The sequence below is a fragment of the Agelaius phoeniceus genome, chromosome 1 (genome assembly GCF_051311805.1).
Source record: "Agelaius phoeniceus isolate bAgePho1 chromosome 1, bAgePho1.hap1, whole genome shotgun sequence".
In the NCBI taxonomy this organism is placed as follows: Eukaryota; Metazoa; Chordata; class Aves; order Passeriformes; family Icteridae; genus Agelaius; species Agelaius phoeniceus.
The window spans coordinates 17782792-17802585 of record NC_135265.1 but is presented as its reverse complement, the minus strand read 5'-3'; the positions used below and the strand labels follow the sequence as shown (position 1 = coordinate 17802585).

General features: G+C 42.1%; 1 protein-coding gene across 3 annotated transcripts in view; it reads right to left on the bottom strand.

The window, feature by feature from the left end:
• Nucleotides 1-18371, bottom strand: part of ARHGAP21 (Rho GTPase activating protein 21) — a 112413-nt gene extending 94042 nt beyond the window's left edge. Inside the window, exons 1-2 of one of the 3 annotated variants that reach the window (XM_077173838.1) lie at nt 17916-18371; nt 17506-17823 (exon numbers count right to left, since the gene is read on the bottom strand). In XM_077173838.1, coding sequence (XP_077029953.1) covers nt 17506-17592 — 87 coding nt within the window. In that variant the 5' untranslated portion in view covers nt 17593-17823; nt 17916-18371. Of the gene's footprint in view, nt 1-17505 lie in introns of all 3 variants that reach the window. The other 2 variants (XM_054640232.2, XM_077173850.1) reach the window with 2 other exon arrangements.
• Nucleotides 18372-19794: the final 1423 nt, after the last annotated feature.

Genomic DNA, 19794 nt, shown 5'->3' with positions numbered 1-19794 from the left:
GGGGGAAAAAAAGGAAAAAAAGCCCCACACCAGTGTTTTGCATTGAATCTAATTCCAATTTTTCTAAAGAGTTCTATAGGCATGGACAGATGTCCTTTTCATCACCTAACTATATTAAGAAACACCTCATTTTTATTAGAAAGGACACGCCAGTAAGGCTTTTTACAAGGTAGCAATGTTTTTCTTCCAAGAAAAAGTAACAAACATATAGCCCTAATCACGGACACTGGAGACTGCTGATTAAAAGGCTGCTGCGGTCTTCGCACAGTGAAGTCCCAGAAGTCTCCAAAGAGGAAGGTTCCAGGACCTCTCACAAGCAGTTCCAATGTTTAACCACCCTAAACAGTAATTTTTTCTCCTTGTGTTCCCCTGGAGCTTCCCTTACTACATCCATTTTCTCACCCCTTCCCTTTGAAGAGGCTGAAGACCCCATCCAGCTGCCCCCTCAGCCTTCCCTGCCTCAGGCTGAGCAAAGCTGGGCTCAGTGGCCTCCTGTCCAGGCAGGCGCTCCAGGCCCTGAACGCCCTCCCTCTCTCCAGTCTCTCACATCCCACAGAGAGGGCCAAACACTGGGCATGGTCTTCTGGGAAGAACACAACAGCAAACAGACTGGGAATGACACCAATACAATGTTCAGAGATTACAGAGTACAAATGCTTAGAAACGTTGTGAACAGTATGGCCAAACAGATATGCTACAAAAGCACAGAATTAACAATTACACCAGCAGCACTACTTATACTGATATTAATTTTTTTCCCCTCACTGAAGTGTTGGATCAATGACCTCCAGAGCTGCAAAATCAGCACGTAATTCCCTGGCCTTTCTTGAGTCTTCTACTCATTTAAGTCTTGCCACACAATAATGGAAAGAAACCCCACCAACGGAGGAAGTCACAGTTCAGTAGGAAAAGGAAGAGGATGAGAATGGATGAGAGAGAGCATAAAGTGGTCCTTATTTTTAAGATGCATGGCAGATGTGATTGACAACATACAAAGGCACACAAAGACTTAACTGAACATGAATAATCCATCACACATTAAAAACTTACCTCTGTACTGAATACTAAGCACAATGAGCAACAGATTCTCTGTCTAAAAAAGCTGGATAGAATAAAGGGTCAAGGATATTTTTATTATTTTTTTAACTGAAAAGTTCAGCACTGTAGTGCAGAACTAATTAAAAAGGTAAAAAATTCCCACTCTAAAGACTCCTAGTAAATATGGAACAAATGTACTAGCGCTTAAAATCTCAAATAAACTTTTAATAACTAAAGACTGATACAAGCAACCTGAGACAGAAATTCAGGTGCACAAACCCAGGATATGATACATAAACCCAACCAAGCCAGTGTATTCCAACAGACTGAAAAACTGTTCAGCGACCAACACATTCTCTGTATGAAAAAGAACACACCACACAAAATGTCATCAACAAGTTTGAGACAGTCTGTGAGAGCTACATTCAAAGTCTGAAATTAATGTACCACTGAAACTTAATGAAATTACCATTTCAAGAAAAACATACCTTTTCAACAAGCAAGCCCTAAATCAATCATAACATATCAGGTATCAGACTTCTGTCAGTACTCAGGGGAGTACCAATATTACAGCCAAAAAATCCTAGGAAACAAGCTATAGAAAACTACAATATTCAAAAAGAAATTAAAGAAAAACAACATAGCTGAATGTGTGGAATAGAGGGAAAAAGCAACACACTAGCAGAAACCAAGAAACAAGCAGGAGGTTTATCAGTGGAAAAGTACAGGTTGACTTCATTATATAACAAAGTCACACAAATTACATTCAGAGTTGCTTGTATTTCTGCAGAAAGTCTGCCTTGTGTCACCACAACCTTCTTTCAGCCAGCAGCAGGTCTTGACCCTTAGCAAAAATTTCACCTAACATAGTATTAAGCTCACAGTATATCTTAGGAATGTATTTTACCAGTCTTGTCCCAAGTATGAGTACACACACTGTGACCCATCAATCATGAACTACTACACATGTGCCAAGCTCCTCATTACATAAGTGACAGTAATCAGCTTGTGCAAAAATATTTGCCTCTCTTCTGGACGCTTTTGCTTTCATTTTTTACTATGTCTGTAAAAAGACAATATATTTCCTAACCTTGTCTTTCAAGTGAGAAATTACTTTTTAAAAAAAAAATCACCATTCAGCAATTTTAGGCCAAATGGCAGAAGTTCCATGACCTGGGTGTGTTTGCACAAAATATCATGTCAAACAACGATAAGACACCTGCACCCCACTAAGATGCAGCAAGACAAAGACAGCACAACTTACCAAAATACTTTCAACCAGATTCCAAAAATTACATCAACAATACTAAACTGACATCAACAATAACTAAAAATTACTTAACTGCAGGAATTCAAGCTCTTGTTTCAGTTTCATTTAACAGTCCTTTTCCAAACCTCTTCACTGCTTTTCTTATCAAATTTACATCCCGGCTTTCAAATTATATCATATGATGAAACAGATTAATCATCTAATGAAACTTCCTCTTCTCTGCATTTAATTCCCCTGTACAAGTTCCTGGCAAACAGCCTGTAAAGGTTTTACCTTGTACAAGACCAATTCAGAAGAATTATGTTATTCACAAAAACATATGCAATAAAATACATATTATTTTCAATAATTTTATTAACATCAGAGCAGAACACAAGCAATCCAGTAGATTTCCAGAATGTGCTAACAGTTCCTTTCTGACACCAGTGACTATTACTCCAAAAAGGAACAGGCAATCTACTAAACCTCGTATTTACAGAAAAGGAAGAATTCTTGGGAATGTGAAGTTCAGGGGCCACCTCAGCTACAGTGACTGTGAACAACGAGGTTCAGGATCCTGGGAGCAGAGAGCAAAGCCACATAACAGACTCACAGCCCTGGACTTCCACAGAACAGAACTGCTCACTGATCAGCTGGAAGAATTTCAAAGGAGGCTGTCCTGGAGAAGAGTCCAGGAGAGCTGGTTGATTTTCATGGATCTCCTCCTACAAGCTCAAAAATGGTCCTTACCAGTGTGCAAAGAATCAAGCAAGGGTGGCAGGAGGCCTGCATGGGCAAGCAAGATTCTGGGCAAGAAGATTCTGGCTGAGCTCAGATGAAAAAGGGAGTGTACAAGGATCACAAGCATAATCCAGGTGATCCAGAAGAAACAAAGACACTGTCTGAGCATGCAGTGATAGGGGTTAGGAAAGCCAAAGCCCACAGGAAAGCCAAAACCCACTTGGGTTTTCACCTGGTACTGGACATGAAAGGCAACAAGAAAGGCTTCCAAACATACAAAGGACAAGAAGGTAGATTTATCAAGAATAAAACATACTTAATCGGTCTGATGGTGATTTGTAAAAAGTTGGCTGGCTTGGTAGATGAGAGTAGCAGGTATTTTTTTACCTTAACATCAGGAGGGTTTTTGACACTGTCTCTTATTATGTTTTTATGGACAAACTAATGAAGTGTGGGGCAGATAAAAAAGAACAGTGAACTGAACTGGAAATTGAAGGGGTTATGAACAACAGGAAGAGGTCCAGCAGGAGGCCAAGTATGAAATTAGAAAATGTACAGAAATAAACTGAAATAGAGGAAAACCCATATAAATATCACCACCATCACCCTAAATTTTACTGTAAGCACAATCAAACACTGAAACATGTTGCCAGAAAAGCTGCTGAGTCTCCATATTTGTGGTCAAAGCCAGCCTAGACACCATCCTGGACAGCCTGCTCCAGTTTACTGAACTGAATGATCTTCAGAAGTGCCTTCCAACCTCAATGATTCACTGATACTGTACAAACTGGTTTTAAATCTGTGCTGTATCTTCAGTAGTGAGAAAGCTACACAAATCAGAGCTGCAGGCAAATCGGGTCCATACTGTTTTTGGTGAAGTGCTACATTCTAGCTCAAATCCCTAACATCCCCTACCTGTTCATGACAAATACAGTCTGCAATACCCTCTGCTACCATGCACACAGGACATTCAATATAAGTACAAAAGTGTATCCATTCCTCCTCTGGCTTCAGCAACCACTTTCACAATTATAATATATAATCACATGTGCACATGGAAGGAAGGAGGAAACAGGAGAACAAATTCACCTCAATATGGCTCTCAGAGGGCCAGAAACTCTTAAGTCATAGATCTAACACACAAGAGAGACTGCTGCAGGTATGGCAGTGGTTTCCAGGCTCCAGGCAAAATCCTGTGGTAGCTACAGAAAAGAAAACCACACCAGGAAGACAAAATTCTCTTAAAACATACTAAGTCCATTAATGCTGGAAGGAGGCACTAGATGAAGTATAATTATACTTTAGTCCATGACTTGCTATGGAAAGATGCTCATGAATTCCTTTTAGTTTTGCTTTTGGGGTTTTTTTTAGATTAAATTTACATTTTTTAAATTCACAACTCGTACTACTTTTACAACAAAGAGTCTTATCTGGTTTTGGAGACATACCTACAACACTTTCAAGTTGCACACATTCAAAAAAGCAGGCCTCATTCTTCACACATTTCCTTTATACGGACAAGATTTCTCACCCTCTAAATCTGAGCAAGAATAAAGGAGTTGCATAAAAAGACAAACATTTTGTTCCTGAAACAAATGTATCTACTTCCACTGAGTTTAGCTTCAATATACAGTTATTTTTATATTCTTCATATTTTCACATTGTGACTTCATATATAACAGCATGTCAGGTTTTCTACAGCATATATGGTCTTGCATTATACAAAGAACTAGTATTTGTAGGCTTTTTACTCTAACAAGTGAAGAAATGTTAGTTGCTTGGCATATTTTTACTTAAACCTGACACTGATATCTCCAAAAGAAGGTTTGAAGAAAGTATACAATTCATTTATTTATATTCTAGCACATAATACAAAAGGCAGTCAGCATTAAAGAACAGAATAGTCACAAGTGATTTTGAAAAGAATTAAAGTTTTTTTCCAAAGGCTCGCTTATTAGAACCACTAATCCAAAGTCTGCTGAAGTCCAGAACCATCTCCAGCTGAAAAGACTTAATTTATGAAGTATGAATAAATGTAATTTCCCCTTTTTTAATATTTTAAATTAGACCAAATACTTTTTTTTCACCAATTATTAAAAAAACTTTTATTAGCATAAACAACACAAGATGTCTTCTGACATATTTTTTATCATTTCTGAAATCATCTAACCTAAATCTGCACTTAAAAAATAGTCTGGACTTCAACCATTTAAAACAATAAATACAATGGAACTTCTCAGAACTCATTGGAACACAAAGTACAAAACAGTATAATGGAAAAGTAAAGCTACTCCCACTTTGTAACAGCCATTTGTAAAGGTAACAGAGAAAACCACGCCTGTGAAATAAGGTGCACATAGGCCAGAACAGCCTTATTAAGCAGTAAGAATAAATTGGAAGATCCTTCTCTAGTGAGTCATTCCAAAATACAACTAGTTGTATTTCTTTCCCAAATGAGAAGTGTCTTTGCAATAAAGTAATCAAGTTCCACAAAAAACAAGTGCACCATGGGATAAAGAACACAAAGAAGGACAATCACTGTTCCTCATGGCTTGAAAAGGTTAGCAACATTCAATTCAGGACATATTCTTGTAATCCAGCTTTCCCACTTAGAAAAGTAGGGAAGAGTAGAGGCACTTTCCAAGGAATGAAAGCTCAAGGTATCTTGGGTCCTAAGCAGGAAAGAAAAATCTGCCAGACCAGATTATCCAAGTGGGGAAAGTCACCACAGTATTAACTGAATTTAAGGTCAAGTCACTCCCACAAATCCTGGTTTTAATCTCACACATAATGCCTTCCCCTTAACTCATTTGGTAGAATTAATAGTTTGAATTTTTAAAAAATCCAATAATTAAAAAAAAAAGAAAAAGCCAAACAAACCACCACCCACACAGCAACACACCAACAAAAAACATACCAAATAACTACAAACAAACCCCTCCTCCAACTAAAACATCATCATTCACTTTTTTTGCACTATCCAAAATAAGATGATTGTGGTGTTTGTGCTTCACCTCCTTTACAGAAGACACAGAACCTCACACAAAAAATCTGGGTTCCAAACTTCAGATTCCCATTGTGAACTGCAAAGCAGCTTACAGACAACCATTACATCACTTACTGACATTGCATTATCCAAACTTTAAGACATTGAATGATGGCCATGAAATGTATAAAGGTTAACATGCTGAGGGAGTTGCAAGGGGAAAATCTTTTCCCAAACAAACTCACACCGGGATACTGTGAAAAACAGGCATCACTGAATTCTTAACTGAACACAAGATTTTTTCCTAAGTTTATCCAAGTCTAGGATTTAAATGAAACAAGGAAAAAATGATTCTGCACAGACAAACTTACCAGTGAGGACTGTTTACCCTGAACACGCCTTGCTGAGTAACTGTCTAATATTACCACTGTCTCTACTCACTTGCATTAAAGAATTTAGTTTCTCAGCCATGAATCACTGATTACAAGACCAGAAACCATCTTAGCCACAGATACCTTTTAACATTTTAGACCTAGCTTTAAAAATAGTTTTTGGGGGTGGAGGTTATTTGTCTACCCACCCACAAAAGACAAAAACCCCAACTCAACAGAACTATTTTTGTGGCCATCTCATTTCCCAGTCATTTAGGTAGAAGTTTACCCTTTTTTATCTTACCTTCTGGATAACTGATTTTCAGGACTTGTGAAGGGGAGAAGTCTCATTTTGCCAGATGGAGCTGCTCCCTCCAGTCCTTTCCCTATCCCTACATCACCTAGTCCCATTCCTTTGGAGCTGTGTAGCTTGCTGTGTAGCCTCTGAAAGTACTATTTCCTTCCTTTAAGCTGTAGAAATAGAGTGAAAGAGAAGTAACTATTCCACAACAAGCAGAAGTCCCAGCAGCATCATTCACCACAAAAGGAGAAAGGAGTTTTCCACAGGATCTAAGCGGTTTACTGAGTTTGCTGCTGTAATAAGACTTGCAATCAAAAATTAAGTCCTGCAATGTAATGCAGTCCACTAAAAAGGTGGCACAGAAAACTATTCCACAGGCAAAAAAAGCACTTGTCTGACTGCAAACAAGTAGAAAAGAAATAGAAGAATGACAGCATATGTAAATAACTTGTGTGTACAATCCTCAATCACCTTGAGCTCTCATTCATCTGGTAGGGGGGATGGAGAAGAGATGGACCGAACACAAAAGCAGGCAATGGTGCATTTCATTTAGCTTATTAAAACTGGAGAACATTAGACCCATATGATGCAACAACTTTAACAAAACCAAGTAAAACCAAAGACATAAGTTTGGTATCTTCAAGAAGCAAAAATAGGCCCAGTTCTGAATATTTGAAAAACTCCATTTCCTGTTGCTGATCACCAACAGCTGCCTTGTTTCATCAGGCTTGGTACAGAACCTCCTGAAAGCAGAAGGAATCCTGATGAGCTATTATGGAATCAGCACTGGAACATGTAAGAACACCTGTAGATCAGATCGAAAACTCAGCTAGCCCAGCTCTAACAGTGACCAAATGCTGATAGCTGTGAATAATTAGGAAAGAGCACAGAAACAAGCACCATTAGACTATCCTCCCAGCTTTAATTATTCACAAATCCATAATTCATTCCACTACAAGGGTACAGAGTAACTCTAAAAGCATTGCTCTTTCAAAAATATATCCAGACTACACACATGCTTTTAGCTTTCGTAATATTAAGGAGTGGAGTAACAAGTTTAATTAATATTTATGCAAAGGACCATCTCCTTTTGCTTGATCTCACCCCACCATGCTCATCTGACACGGCCACGTTCTTGGTGCAGATAGTAAAGAGATGATCCACAGAAATTCAAGATGAAAACAGAGAAAGCTACAACATATCAACATCACCCGTCTCTAGTCTCCTCTTTCCCAAACTGGCAAGTCCCAGCTTCTGGTTTTGGTTCTGATACAGAAACAACTCCATATATTCAATTATCATAGTTAGCCTTTCTCCACAACTTTTCCAGCTCTACTATACTGTTTCTGAGACAGGGAAAAATGGGGAGAGATGAAACCCAGACACATCAGCTCCAAATGTATTATGGATTTATATACTGAGGCATAACAGAGAACATGTCCAGAATTATTAGGAAATTGATGACAATTCACTCTTTTGAACAACACCAAGCATTAAGGTGCTGTTTAATCCTTGGAGATACCTACCAGAACATTTAAAATTTCACCCATGAGCTCCTGGTTAATCATTACCTCTCAGTATTTTATGTGACATAACACTTTGGCATTTAAGGCACATTTTACATCAACTAGTGCTGAAGAAAGTCCTTGAGCATTTCTGCACAGACAATTCATCCTCACTAACCTGAATAACTATCAGCAGGCAAAAGTTCTCTACAAAGAAAGATAACAAAAGAAGCACTTTTACCTCTCCATCGCCATTAAATTAATGAAAACAGCAGTTACCAGACCTGTTTAGATACACAGCTGAATCATAGCCTCAGTCACAGTGCAAATGGAGAGAAAATTACTCAAAACCATCTACAGTTTTGAACTCAAAAAAAAAACAAACCAACACCTAAAGGGCATAGGCTACAAAATGCCACTTGTATTGGCCAGCTTCCATTACACAACATGACATTTCATAACACCTTCATATAGAAAAAGCCCTTTGTTGCACAGACTCAGCTACAAGGGCCATTTTGGTTCTGTATGCAGTATTTTTAAAAAGTGAGAATGCTATTTCTCATGTCTTAAAAAAATTAAAATGCCATCAGAAGAGATGCAAGAAATGAGGTTGTAAAATCACCTCCATGAAACCAGGATCAGAATACCAGCTTGCCAGACTACTTACTGATACTGAATTACTCAGCATCTGATTCAGATACACAGACTGCAATGCATACTGAAGGTCGTTCATGTTCACTTGTTCCACTCTTCCAAATTCCATATTATTGGTAATTTGGCAAGATGGGAAACTTTAATACCCTCAGAGTAGCACACAAGCCATTCATTCTTTTTTCCTCAAGAAAGATCACGTTTAAATCCTACCTCACAAGCACCTCCGAAGCAACTTCAACAAATTTATAACTAAAGCATACAGAAAATGTGAGACTGTATGTAGATAGATCCATACAAAAACAGTGTAAGTACAGAGAATGGAGCAGAAGGCCTGAAAAATTGCCATGAAAATTGATTACTCCGGGCAAAGTTTACTTACTCACCTTTTACCATGATGATTGAGGATAATAAAATTTTAAAATGCATGCAAGAAGGAACAAGTCAGATTTTACAGCCATTGATGAGTAAGAAATGTTTGCGGCTCTATATGGAAATGCTTTTCACTGGAGTCACAGGCTCCCTATTCAAGTTGCATCAAAATTAGAAGAAAAGCACAACAACAAAGAATGAAGTGCAATGGGACAGCTTGTTCCATGAAAACTGCAGCATTTCTTTTGGAGATAACTCTAAACAGATTTTTATCTTACAAAACACAGGTCAGAACCCACAGGTAAGAAGAGTGACCTGCTTGAGGAGCCCATACTAGACCTGCTGCATCTTTTGCTGAACAAAAAGACAACAGCTAAATGTTTCAGTTCTCAATTCTTGCATCAAAAGGAAGTTTTGATAGCTTTATATACTCCTAAAAATGCTGACTGACCTCTAGCCCTCTTAAACATTATGGAACTGAGGACATATACATTTAAACATGTCTAAACCACCACAGACTTTAATGAAAGAGTTGTATTTAAGTATCTGCTAAACTGCTTAGGAAAGCAATCTCTTCCACATTCTATTACATCTGGACAGACCTGAACAAGTTATAATGTTGTATTTTTCTCAAAAGTAATGGGAATTGTGTTATGGTTTTGAAATCCATATGACTTTAGCTCCATAAACTAGTTTTTGAACAACACCTCTCCCTGTGCAGTTTCCCAATGATAAAACTGCAACTTAAGGTGTAGACTGAGCTCTGGTTTTGTTTACAAAATTGAATAGTTCACCTCAATGCTGTGAATGTATCACTGAGCAGACTGCATCTATCTGCCACAAGCCAAGTGATCTGTAAGGGATTCTTGAGAGTTCGAAGATTCTCTTTTAGCTCACCCCATGGACAGAACAAGTTGTATCCAAGACCCTATTCACCTCAAAGTTTTAAACCACATCAGCATTTGAATCTTAGACTTTTCTGCCCTTACACTTAGACTAAGAGAATTCCACAGATGTATTCAACACTAACATTTCAGGAAAGTTAAGATTTGATTTTTTAAACCTTTTTTATTACAGGATTGTTCACTCTCTTATGCCTTGAACTTTGCAACACAAAAAGCCCCAAATATTAAGATGAACAACTTAACTAGAAGAGAACAAAACACAGTCCTTTAAAGGGTGAGTGGTTTGCAATGAACTTTTATTAAGAAATAGTATTTCAAAGTGTAGAGATATACATACCTACAAATAGGAGGGCACACTGCCATTTACATTAAGTAAAATAAAAAAAAAAACTCCCAAAAATAACCACAAACCCCACAAAGCAGCCAACTAAAAAAACCAAAAACCCACAGCAAACAAACAAAAACCGAAATTCGCATACAAGTTCAGGTTTCTCTTTTCAACCTATTTGTACCAACTGCAACTATTACTCAGAAACATTTAAAATTTCTCTCCTCATTACAGTTTATATGTTTTTTCTATTGATTTCTTGTCCCTGGCCTTCAAATAGACAAATATAAACCTCAACATTTAAAATATGAAGATTATGTTATCTAGGCAACTTAGTGATGCCAGTGCAAGATTATTCCCTACAGCATATTTGCTAGTGCTTAATGCAGTCCATACTGTGTGTCCTAACACATTATGCAAATGAGAGACACATGAAAGAAAATGTCTATCTCAGAGTGCCCCCCTCCACCAGCAGACAATCTGTAATTAGCCATGTCCTCTAAGGAGGCACCTCATTCACTCTTACCAAAGCAGCAGCTGCTGGCAAATGGAAATTAAGAATTTTAGAGCAAAAATAAGCCTACTCCCTACCCTCCCCAAGGTGTATACTCAGACTTGCAAGCCAGAGTCAAAATCTAAACAGCTGTTTGTGTTTTTCCAGAATGCCCACACAGAACCTCTCATGCCCAGCACCAAATGTTTACTAAAGTGATTTCTATCAGGCTCTCTCAAACAGGCTGGAGAGAGCTGCAGCAACAGATCCCAAGGCCTCATTAAAACACTTATCTACAAGTTCTCAGTGCAAAAATCTAGAACAGAAAATATAAAGCAGCAACACTTTCTGCTGAATACAAGTCCCTGGCATACAGAACAACAGGGTACACCAATTCAGAAAAATGCAGTAGTTCCAGCCTCCCAGCACAGAGATGCAGAGAACAAAGCATACAGTTGTGCCTAATCTTTACCATCCTATTCCCAAGTGATCCAATCACTAAACTCCAGTATCACCTCCCCAGAAGAGTTCTCTTCAAATCCAACAGCAGTCATCAAACAGTAAATTCAGAAAATTGCTCCCCTGCTATCAAAGTAAACAACAAAACAGGGAGAAGCTGGAGTTCCCATCTAACTAATGTAAATGAAAAATGCATTTCACCATGGTTTAAAAAAAAAAAAAAACAAAAACAAAACCCATACCAAAGAAAAACAAACACCTAACAAAAAGAAAAAAACACACCACAGACAAAGCCTTCCCATTAAATAACCTTTATGTACCTAGGAACTGTATACATAAAACAGCTTAATCCCACCTTGCAACTCCAAGATTATGCACTTCCAGGTTTACAAGATGTGTCAGGCCTCTGATATGAACACAATCAAAGCCTGTTTGATGTTACTGCTCCTACCCATTATACTTCTACTGTGTATGCCTACTACTGGGTGATGGGCAAAAAATACCATGGTGTGTCTTTGCAAAAAAATAAAAATTACAGGACATAAGAAGGATTTGGACAGCAGAAATGCACAGCATTTACAATAATCTACATTTCATATTATAAGCAGGCAAAGTGTTACAAGATTTTTGTAGAAAGAAATCAATCTGACCAGAAGCATAACTCACATCCATTGTCTGTGTACATAACATATTTTAGTATAACATATTTTTAGTATATATCCATTATCTGTTGTGGCAAGCAGACAAACACTTCCTCTGTAGTAAGGCCCTAAGTTCAAGGTTTTGACGAGATCATAGGCTCTGACAGCTTCCACAATCATGGAATTGTATCTAACATTGCCCACCAGACTGACTTCTGGAGTACCGTCAATTCAGATCGTTTCAATGCAGTTTAGAAGCCTCAACATTTACACCAGGGCTAACTCATGCTTTTTTAAAAACAATGACTCCTGTTAACCACAAGCAATAAATCTGGCTTTCATTTAACACCATTGCATTATTTTTTATATCTGCTTCCTATTCTATGCAATTTAGCACACAAACAACTGCAAGGAAGAATAGCATTCAACCTCTGAATGCTAGAAAACCTTTATTTTTTCTTCCATTTGTTATCAGAGAAAAAATACAAAACAGCAGCTACGAAGCACCAGTAGATATTCCTAACAGCTTAGCCTAACACTGTTACTTGGACTTCCTTGGAAAGATAATTTTTTTCTCTTAATAAGGCTCACAGGTTGTACATGTTTATATTATAATCATCATTTACACAGTCACATATGAACGTGATAAGAGAATTAAAGAAAAATACACCAGCTTTTACTCCTTTCAGAGTCCATACTGTTCAGTTATGATTTGGTTATCCACCTCCAGTAAGATGTTTTCAAAGATACAAGAGGGAAAAGATCACAAATGCATACAAGTGTGTGAGTACAAGTATGTGAGATTAAATAGCTCCTCTTCTCCAGCTGTCCTCTCAATTATTTTTGCACGTAAGTAAATACAAATTACATTAAACAATACATCTGAAGTAGCAGACGTTATTTTTGCATCTTAATAAAAATCATTAAAAATAGCTTATACAGATAAAGTCAACTTATTGCTTTGATGTTTGTCAAACTTGTTAAAGAAAAAAGTTCAGTTGTATAATGCATATACTGCATGCAGTAAGAGCAGTTATTTCATGTGGACACAGTTCAAGATACTTTCAGCCCACTGCATTTCTCTTGCCAAAGTATTTTTTTTCCAGACATCTATACCAAAGTGGTACAATCAACAAAGTTGTGTAACCGGAAAGCAAGAAGTCACCTTAGAAAAACGTATTAAACACAGCTACATTAGAAGGCAGATACCTTCATTTTCTTGAAGGAACTACTTCCTGCTCGATATTGTCTCTTATCAAACACCTAACATTTCTTCATGGAAGAGGTCCATGTTTTCTCAAATTATCCTAGGCTTATGCTGACATAAATCAGAGCAGAAGTCAGCATTATGCTTGCACGATTAAACAGGATTTGACTCAAGCTTTTTGAACAGTTGCAACCAAAACTCCAGGTAAGGCTACTATTGATAATGAATTTATTAAATGGAAGCTTTTTGCAGAATTCTCTATAACCCTAAGTAATGTACACTTTTAACAATCAGTATTGTGTACTATTAGACATATAAAATTTTATAAATGGATTTTTCTAATTCTGATCTTTAACATTGTGATTAAACCCTCCGGCCTTTGGGTATCAGGCAATATCCAACAACAGAGAGTTCCAGAACAGTTCACATGTTTACAGGCACAATTACAGAAAGACTGGCATTCTGCTCTGATAGTAGAGAGACCTAACACCTGGGAAATTTCACCACTTGAAATTTACTAAAGTCATCCCAACTGGGTTGTTAAAATAGTAAACGATCTATTCATTATTGTTAGCGAGAAGCCAAATGATTTTCTATTTTTAGTGCCATCATTGCCCTTCTCTGGTTCCTGACCCAGCACATGCTTGTCTTCAGTTTATGCAGTTGCACTCTCTCTGATAAGGTGTTGGAGTAAGAATATTGTGGATTTTCTTCTTCTCTGAAATTGAACAGTTGTGATTACAAAGCAAGTACTGATCAGCTGCTCTTTTTTTTTTTTTACAAAAGTCTTTGGAAATGTATTCCTAATTTTCGACAAATACAGAAACTCTTGGGAATCACTAAAGACCATTCACTATTTTTAACAACTCATCTGCTAAGCAAAACAAAAACCTATAACCAAACCAAAAGAAAAATACCAGTCTTAATAAAGTTATTTGATAAAGTATTTTAGTATTCATTTTATTATTCATAAACTGAGGATATACTATTGTTAAGAATTAAAATTTGCCTTTTAAGGCCACACACACTGTGCTTAATATTTTCTTAAATCTGCATTTAATATTCAGAATGTACTTTTAATATAGATTAACAGTAAACTATACCACAAAGAGACACAGCACTTCTTTAAACACAAAACAGTAGGAACAGAAAAGCAAAAAAAAGCACTTTTTGTTTTGCCTTTCTAGGCAAAGGATGGGAAATTAAATTTACACTAATGAAGACACCACTTCCAGCCTCGAATCTGGATAGACCTGTAGGTGGGATGTTGTGACTGAAGCAGTACTGCCTGCACCTCAGCAGGGCTTAAACTCTCCAGCAAAATACTGCTACAACCTGACAGAACAGAGATAGCCAACGCTTATTAATCTAAAAGCCAGAAAGAACACGCTCTCACTTATCTGTCCTTAGGAACATAAGCCCAGCAATTCTCCCATTTGTAAACGTGTGTCAGATTTCAAACAGAATGGCAAACAGCCCTGAGAGTCCCTGGCCCTCTCTGCCAGCTCCCCCAGGAGCCCAGAATACGTGACCTGTCCCTTTGAACAGGCGCTCCATGTTCAGACGGAGCCTGCAAGCCTCAATGTGCGATCTTTGTTCGCAACAATCCTTTCACTGAAGGGGCTCGGTACTGACGAGGACCACCAGATATGGTGTCAAAGGGAAAACAAACAAAAAAAATTAAGTGAAAATAAAAATAGAAAACATAGCAAGGCGTGACCAAACAGAACTTAATCAGAGTAGGCAGGTCTCCAAAACAAAACACAATTATCAACCAACATACGTGGTATCCAGAGGACTCAAATTGCATGTCCTCTATTCTCCTACCTGTGTACACAAAGACCCACGGAAGCACCACTTCTCAGTCAAACATTCCCTTTCTTAGTCTGAGCACTGATCCTGAACACAGAGCACAAGTTTTTCAGTTCTTGCTCAAACCTTGATGACTACAGTTGTGCATTTCCAAAAACTTTAAATCAGTTTAAGTCCTATTTCTGTAGCCACTCTCTTGACTGTGGTGAACAACAGCTATGCCTGGAGTCTTCCTCGTGACAGCCTGCTGTGTGTATATCTAGACCTAAGCATTAAATGTAGATTACTTAATTACTGCATTATAATGCAAACACCATATGGGATCCATTGTCCCAAAACCATAAATCATTTCCCAAAATTGCTAATACCTTGCACATCAGTATTAGAGTACTAGAAATCCCTGTCACTGCAGCAATTTTCTTGAAACCTGAAGTCCCTTTTTATAGTAATTGGTTTTCATTAAAGGTGTTTTCTGATCTTTTAAACAGAAAAGCCATTCTTACTGTTCAATACAAACATGAGAGACTTCAATTGAAGGGATTTGTTCACATATAGTGCATGAAGCACTGTGCAGTAACTATTACATCAAACAGAGCAGATGTCAAGCCACAAATTCTCACTCTCTAGGCATTTTACACAAATCTATGAAAGTAAAGTTGTAAGAAAATAAACTGAACTTTAAAACATGAAGCAACATTACACGAAGGCAACTGAGAACGCACTGCAACCTTGATCAGACATTCACCAGGGCTGTCTAAGTTCAAGCGAAGATTACATCAGGCCTGCTGTGATTAAGGCAATCACAGGTCCCAGCACATGTTTTCTACCAGTTACATTTTAACTCCAACATGTAAGTACCTGGCAAAACAACAGACAGAGCAGTCCATTTTGCAATTCCACGCCTATTAGTAGTCGCCAATTAGACAGCTTTAACACGATGAGCTCCAATAGTGCCACAGGCCTTGTTAAGGCTTACCGCCACAGGGAGAGGTAGATTATGACCAGGGCCAGCGCCAAAGACCAGAAGCTTCAACATTACAGAATTAAAAAGCAGATATTAATTTTTACCCTTAGACACGCAGTTTTCTCCTTCTTCCCACACTACTTGAACAGTACTGAAGAACAGGTTCTCCAAACATGGCACTGTTTTTCAGCTGTATTTTATCACAAAGCCTTAGCTTCTGTGCTCTTACTTAAGACTGATTTTATCCTCACCTAACCCACCTGGCTTTAAGAGACTGTGGGAACCTCTTAATTTGAGGTGATAGCAGAAAGGAAAATCCTACAATACCATACACTTCCAAACCAAGGCAAAAGGGTAAATTCAAGATAGCAGTAAACTAAAACTCAGTGTCCTAAGGAAAAAAAAAAAATCACACAAAATAAAATACCACAACCAAACAAAAAATCACCCACACTTTTAAAATAAAGTTCTGTATGCCTAAAAATCACTCAATTGTATTTCAACTTCAGCAAACAAAAGGGGGAATATCTACATAAAGGGCATATATTTCACAGTCCTGTGTGGATTTAAATCAGCATTTTCTTCAGCACAATATACATACTCTAATTTTGAGAGATACAAAAATCAAGCTTGCCTTTGTAAGTAAAGTTTAAGACAAATCCAAAAACAAATCTACTGAAGCTATTTTATGTATTCCGTTCAATCTAGAGCTAATAGTTGTTTCACAGACATTACTATTAATAGGGAGCACAGAAGGATCAGACACGGTTCTGCGTTAAAAACTTTGTCTTGCAAGTCAAAACACGCAATGGTGCCACCATAGGGCATGCTATTAAGTTTCTGAACTAAATACACAGAGGATCGTTCCAGCAACAAATGCTATGGATAGAAATATCCTTAATATAAGAGGCTGCGGGCAGACAGGAAAGTGGCAAGCACTGGCTACAAGCAGACAGAGGCCAGACCCTTATTTCTAGTGAAAACCACCACGATAGAAATGTGACAGGCACGAAGCCGTACTCCTGAGCGCCCAGCGAAGCGCTCCTCCAGGACGGGCAGGTTGGGCGTGGAAGCGACACGCCACGCTCTGCCCGCGGGGCCGGGGGGGCGAGAGGCCCAAGGGGCGGCCCCGGGGAAACCTCCGTCCCGAGGGCGAGGGCGGCGGCGGCTCCGCGGGGCGGGAAGCGGAGCCGCCGCCCGGCCCGTGAGGCAGCGAAGGCGCCGCCGCCTCCTGGCCCGGGAGTGGTGCCCCGAGTGCGCGGCGAGCGCTCGGCCGGGCGGCTGCCTCCCCTCCGCTGCTGGGGAACCGCACCACTCCCAGCGTCCAACTCCCAGCAACTCCGGGGCGGGCGGGCAGGAAGAGTGGGAGGGAGGGAGAGCGGGAGGGAGCGGCCATTAAGCCCGCTCCAGCCAAGCCGTTCCCCGCGGCGGGAGGCGGCCGCCCGGCCCGGCCCGCGCCCCGCCCGCCTCTGCCGTTCCTACCTGGCCGCCAGCACCGCTGCCGCCGCCCGGGGGGGGCTCGTTGTCTCCATCTCCGTCGGGTGGCCCCGCTGCCCACCGGGTCGCCATTATTTCATTCCCGGTTACAAAGGAGGTGCAAATCCTCTGGAGCCCACATCGGGGAAGGGAAAGGACGGGAGGAGGGAACCAACGCCAGAGCCACTCGCGCACAGCAGGCGAGGCTCGGCCAGCCCAGCCCCGCCGCCGGGGGACGGGTCGGCCCTTCACGCGGTTGCCATAGGGAAGAGCACCGGAACGACCCTGGGCTTCAGCTACGCTCCCCGGCTGCTGCCTTCATGGCTGGAGGAGGAGAGAGAGCAGATGTGTCAGTCCTCGGCGCGGGGACGCCGCCGCCTCCGCCGCCCGTCCCTTGTTAGGCTAATTGCACCCACTCCGTCATCTTCCTCTTCCTCCGGCTCCTCCTATCCAGAGCCCCAGCCGCGGGGAGGAGAGGGCAAGCGGGGAGAGGCGGGAGGTGTCCGATCCTTCCTACTTCACTACACGCCGCCGGAGGGAGCGAGGACGGAGCAGCGCTGTCCGGCAGCCCCGGCCGGTGGGGGCGGTAGGGCCGGTCCCCGCCTCGGCCCAGCCGAACTTTGATCAACTGGTGGACGAGGAGGACGGGACCGGGGGCCGAGGGGCCGCTCGCTCTCCGGGCCGGGCGGAAGCCGCCGCCAGCTCACGATTCCCGCCCCGGCTGTATCCAGCGGCGTACTGGAGCGGGGGGCAGCAGCAGAAAGCGCACAAGCTCTGATGAAGAAGTGGCAACAAAGGACCCCTCAGACAACAGCGAGGCCGTGCCGAGCTTTTGTCTCTTACGCGGGTCTGCCCCGCTCGCAGGCCGCTCCCTCCCCCCGTCTACGTAGCCGGAGCCGTTCGCGATCAGACCACCGCGCCCCACGCCCCGCCCGCGCCCCTCCCTCGGGCCTCCCCTCGCACAGACGTTGCTGCGCTTCGACAGCGGCAGCCGGCGGCCGCTGCGGCCCCGCCGGCGGCAATTGGGGCGTCTCGGGGCTGGGGCCATCGCGCCGCGCCAGCTGCGCCCCCCCTAGGGCGCCTCCCTGGGCTCCCCCGGCTACCTGGGCACTGGCCCGGGTTCGGCGGGGGGGAGTGGCGGGGCGCTCCAGCTAGCGCCCTCCCGAAGGCACAGGGCTCTGCGCGGCTTGCGCCGCCTCGCCTGTGCCGCTCACCGCGATCGCTTTCCCGGGCCCTCGCACGGCCCCCCTTCAGCCCCGACCCACTACAGCCCATCTCTGGGCAGGCCCCGGGGCAGTCCCAGCGCCGCAGCCGCAGGCGGCCCCCTCCCTCACTGGAACAGGGGTGACCATCGCCCCCAGCCCGCTGGGCCGGCAGCGCGACCCCGCGAAGGGCGGCGGCTCCGCCTCACGGCCCTCCAGCCGGCCCCTCTGCCTCGGCGGCCCGCGGGACTCCTGCCCCTGCCCCCGCCGTTCCCGGCGCTGGCGGCTCCCGCTGCCTCTGCTGATGGGGGAGCATGTCCCCTTCCCCTGCCTCCCGACTGGCGGTTTCTCTTCCCTCCAAAAATCCACCCACCTTCTCAGACGGCACGGCGAGGGCAGGAACTGGCTCCCGGCTGCCGTCCAGGGCACCCGCCCTGCGGCTGGGGAGCGCAGAGCCCCGCCGGCCCCCGCCCGCCAGCGCGGCCTGGGGCGGCGGCGTTTGCTGCTGCTTCCCTGGGCGTTTTCGGGGCTTGATCACACAGCAACGATCTCAGACTTTCCGCCCTAACGCAGGATTTGGTGCTTCTGCAGCCAGCTCCACCTGCACCTGGCTTCGGGAGGACCGAGACCGCCGCCGCCTCTCGGCTGGCTTTGGACGGTCTCGGCCGAAGCTGCCCCTGAGCCAGTGGCGGGGGTGCGAGCTTGGTTTTGTTGTAGCCACGAAGGCGGTAAACGCAGACATTTTCTATACTTTATCATCATCGGAGTATGTGATTTGAAATTTCTTTTCGGTTTTTAGGATGGTGTTTTCCAGCCTGGATGTTGGACAAATAAGGTCTCTGTGGCAGGAAACAAAGAAAAACAAAGCATTTTCAAGAATTGATAAAGAATTGAGTGGAACGAAGGGTTGTGTCTAGTTTGTGTTCTGAAAACAATAGTAATGTTTTGGGTTGTGGTTTTTTTACTGTGCTACCCTTGCCCATGAGATCGCAGTCTCTGGAAAGAGGTGCCTGTCTTGGTTATCTGTCAGCAGCTTGCATTGTCAGCAGGGATGAATACTGGTATCCAGAGAACTGAAGAACAAGCTTATTTC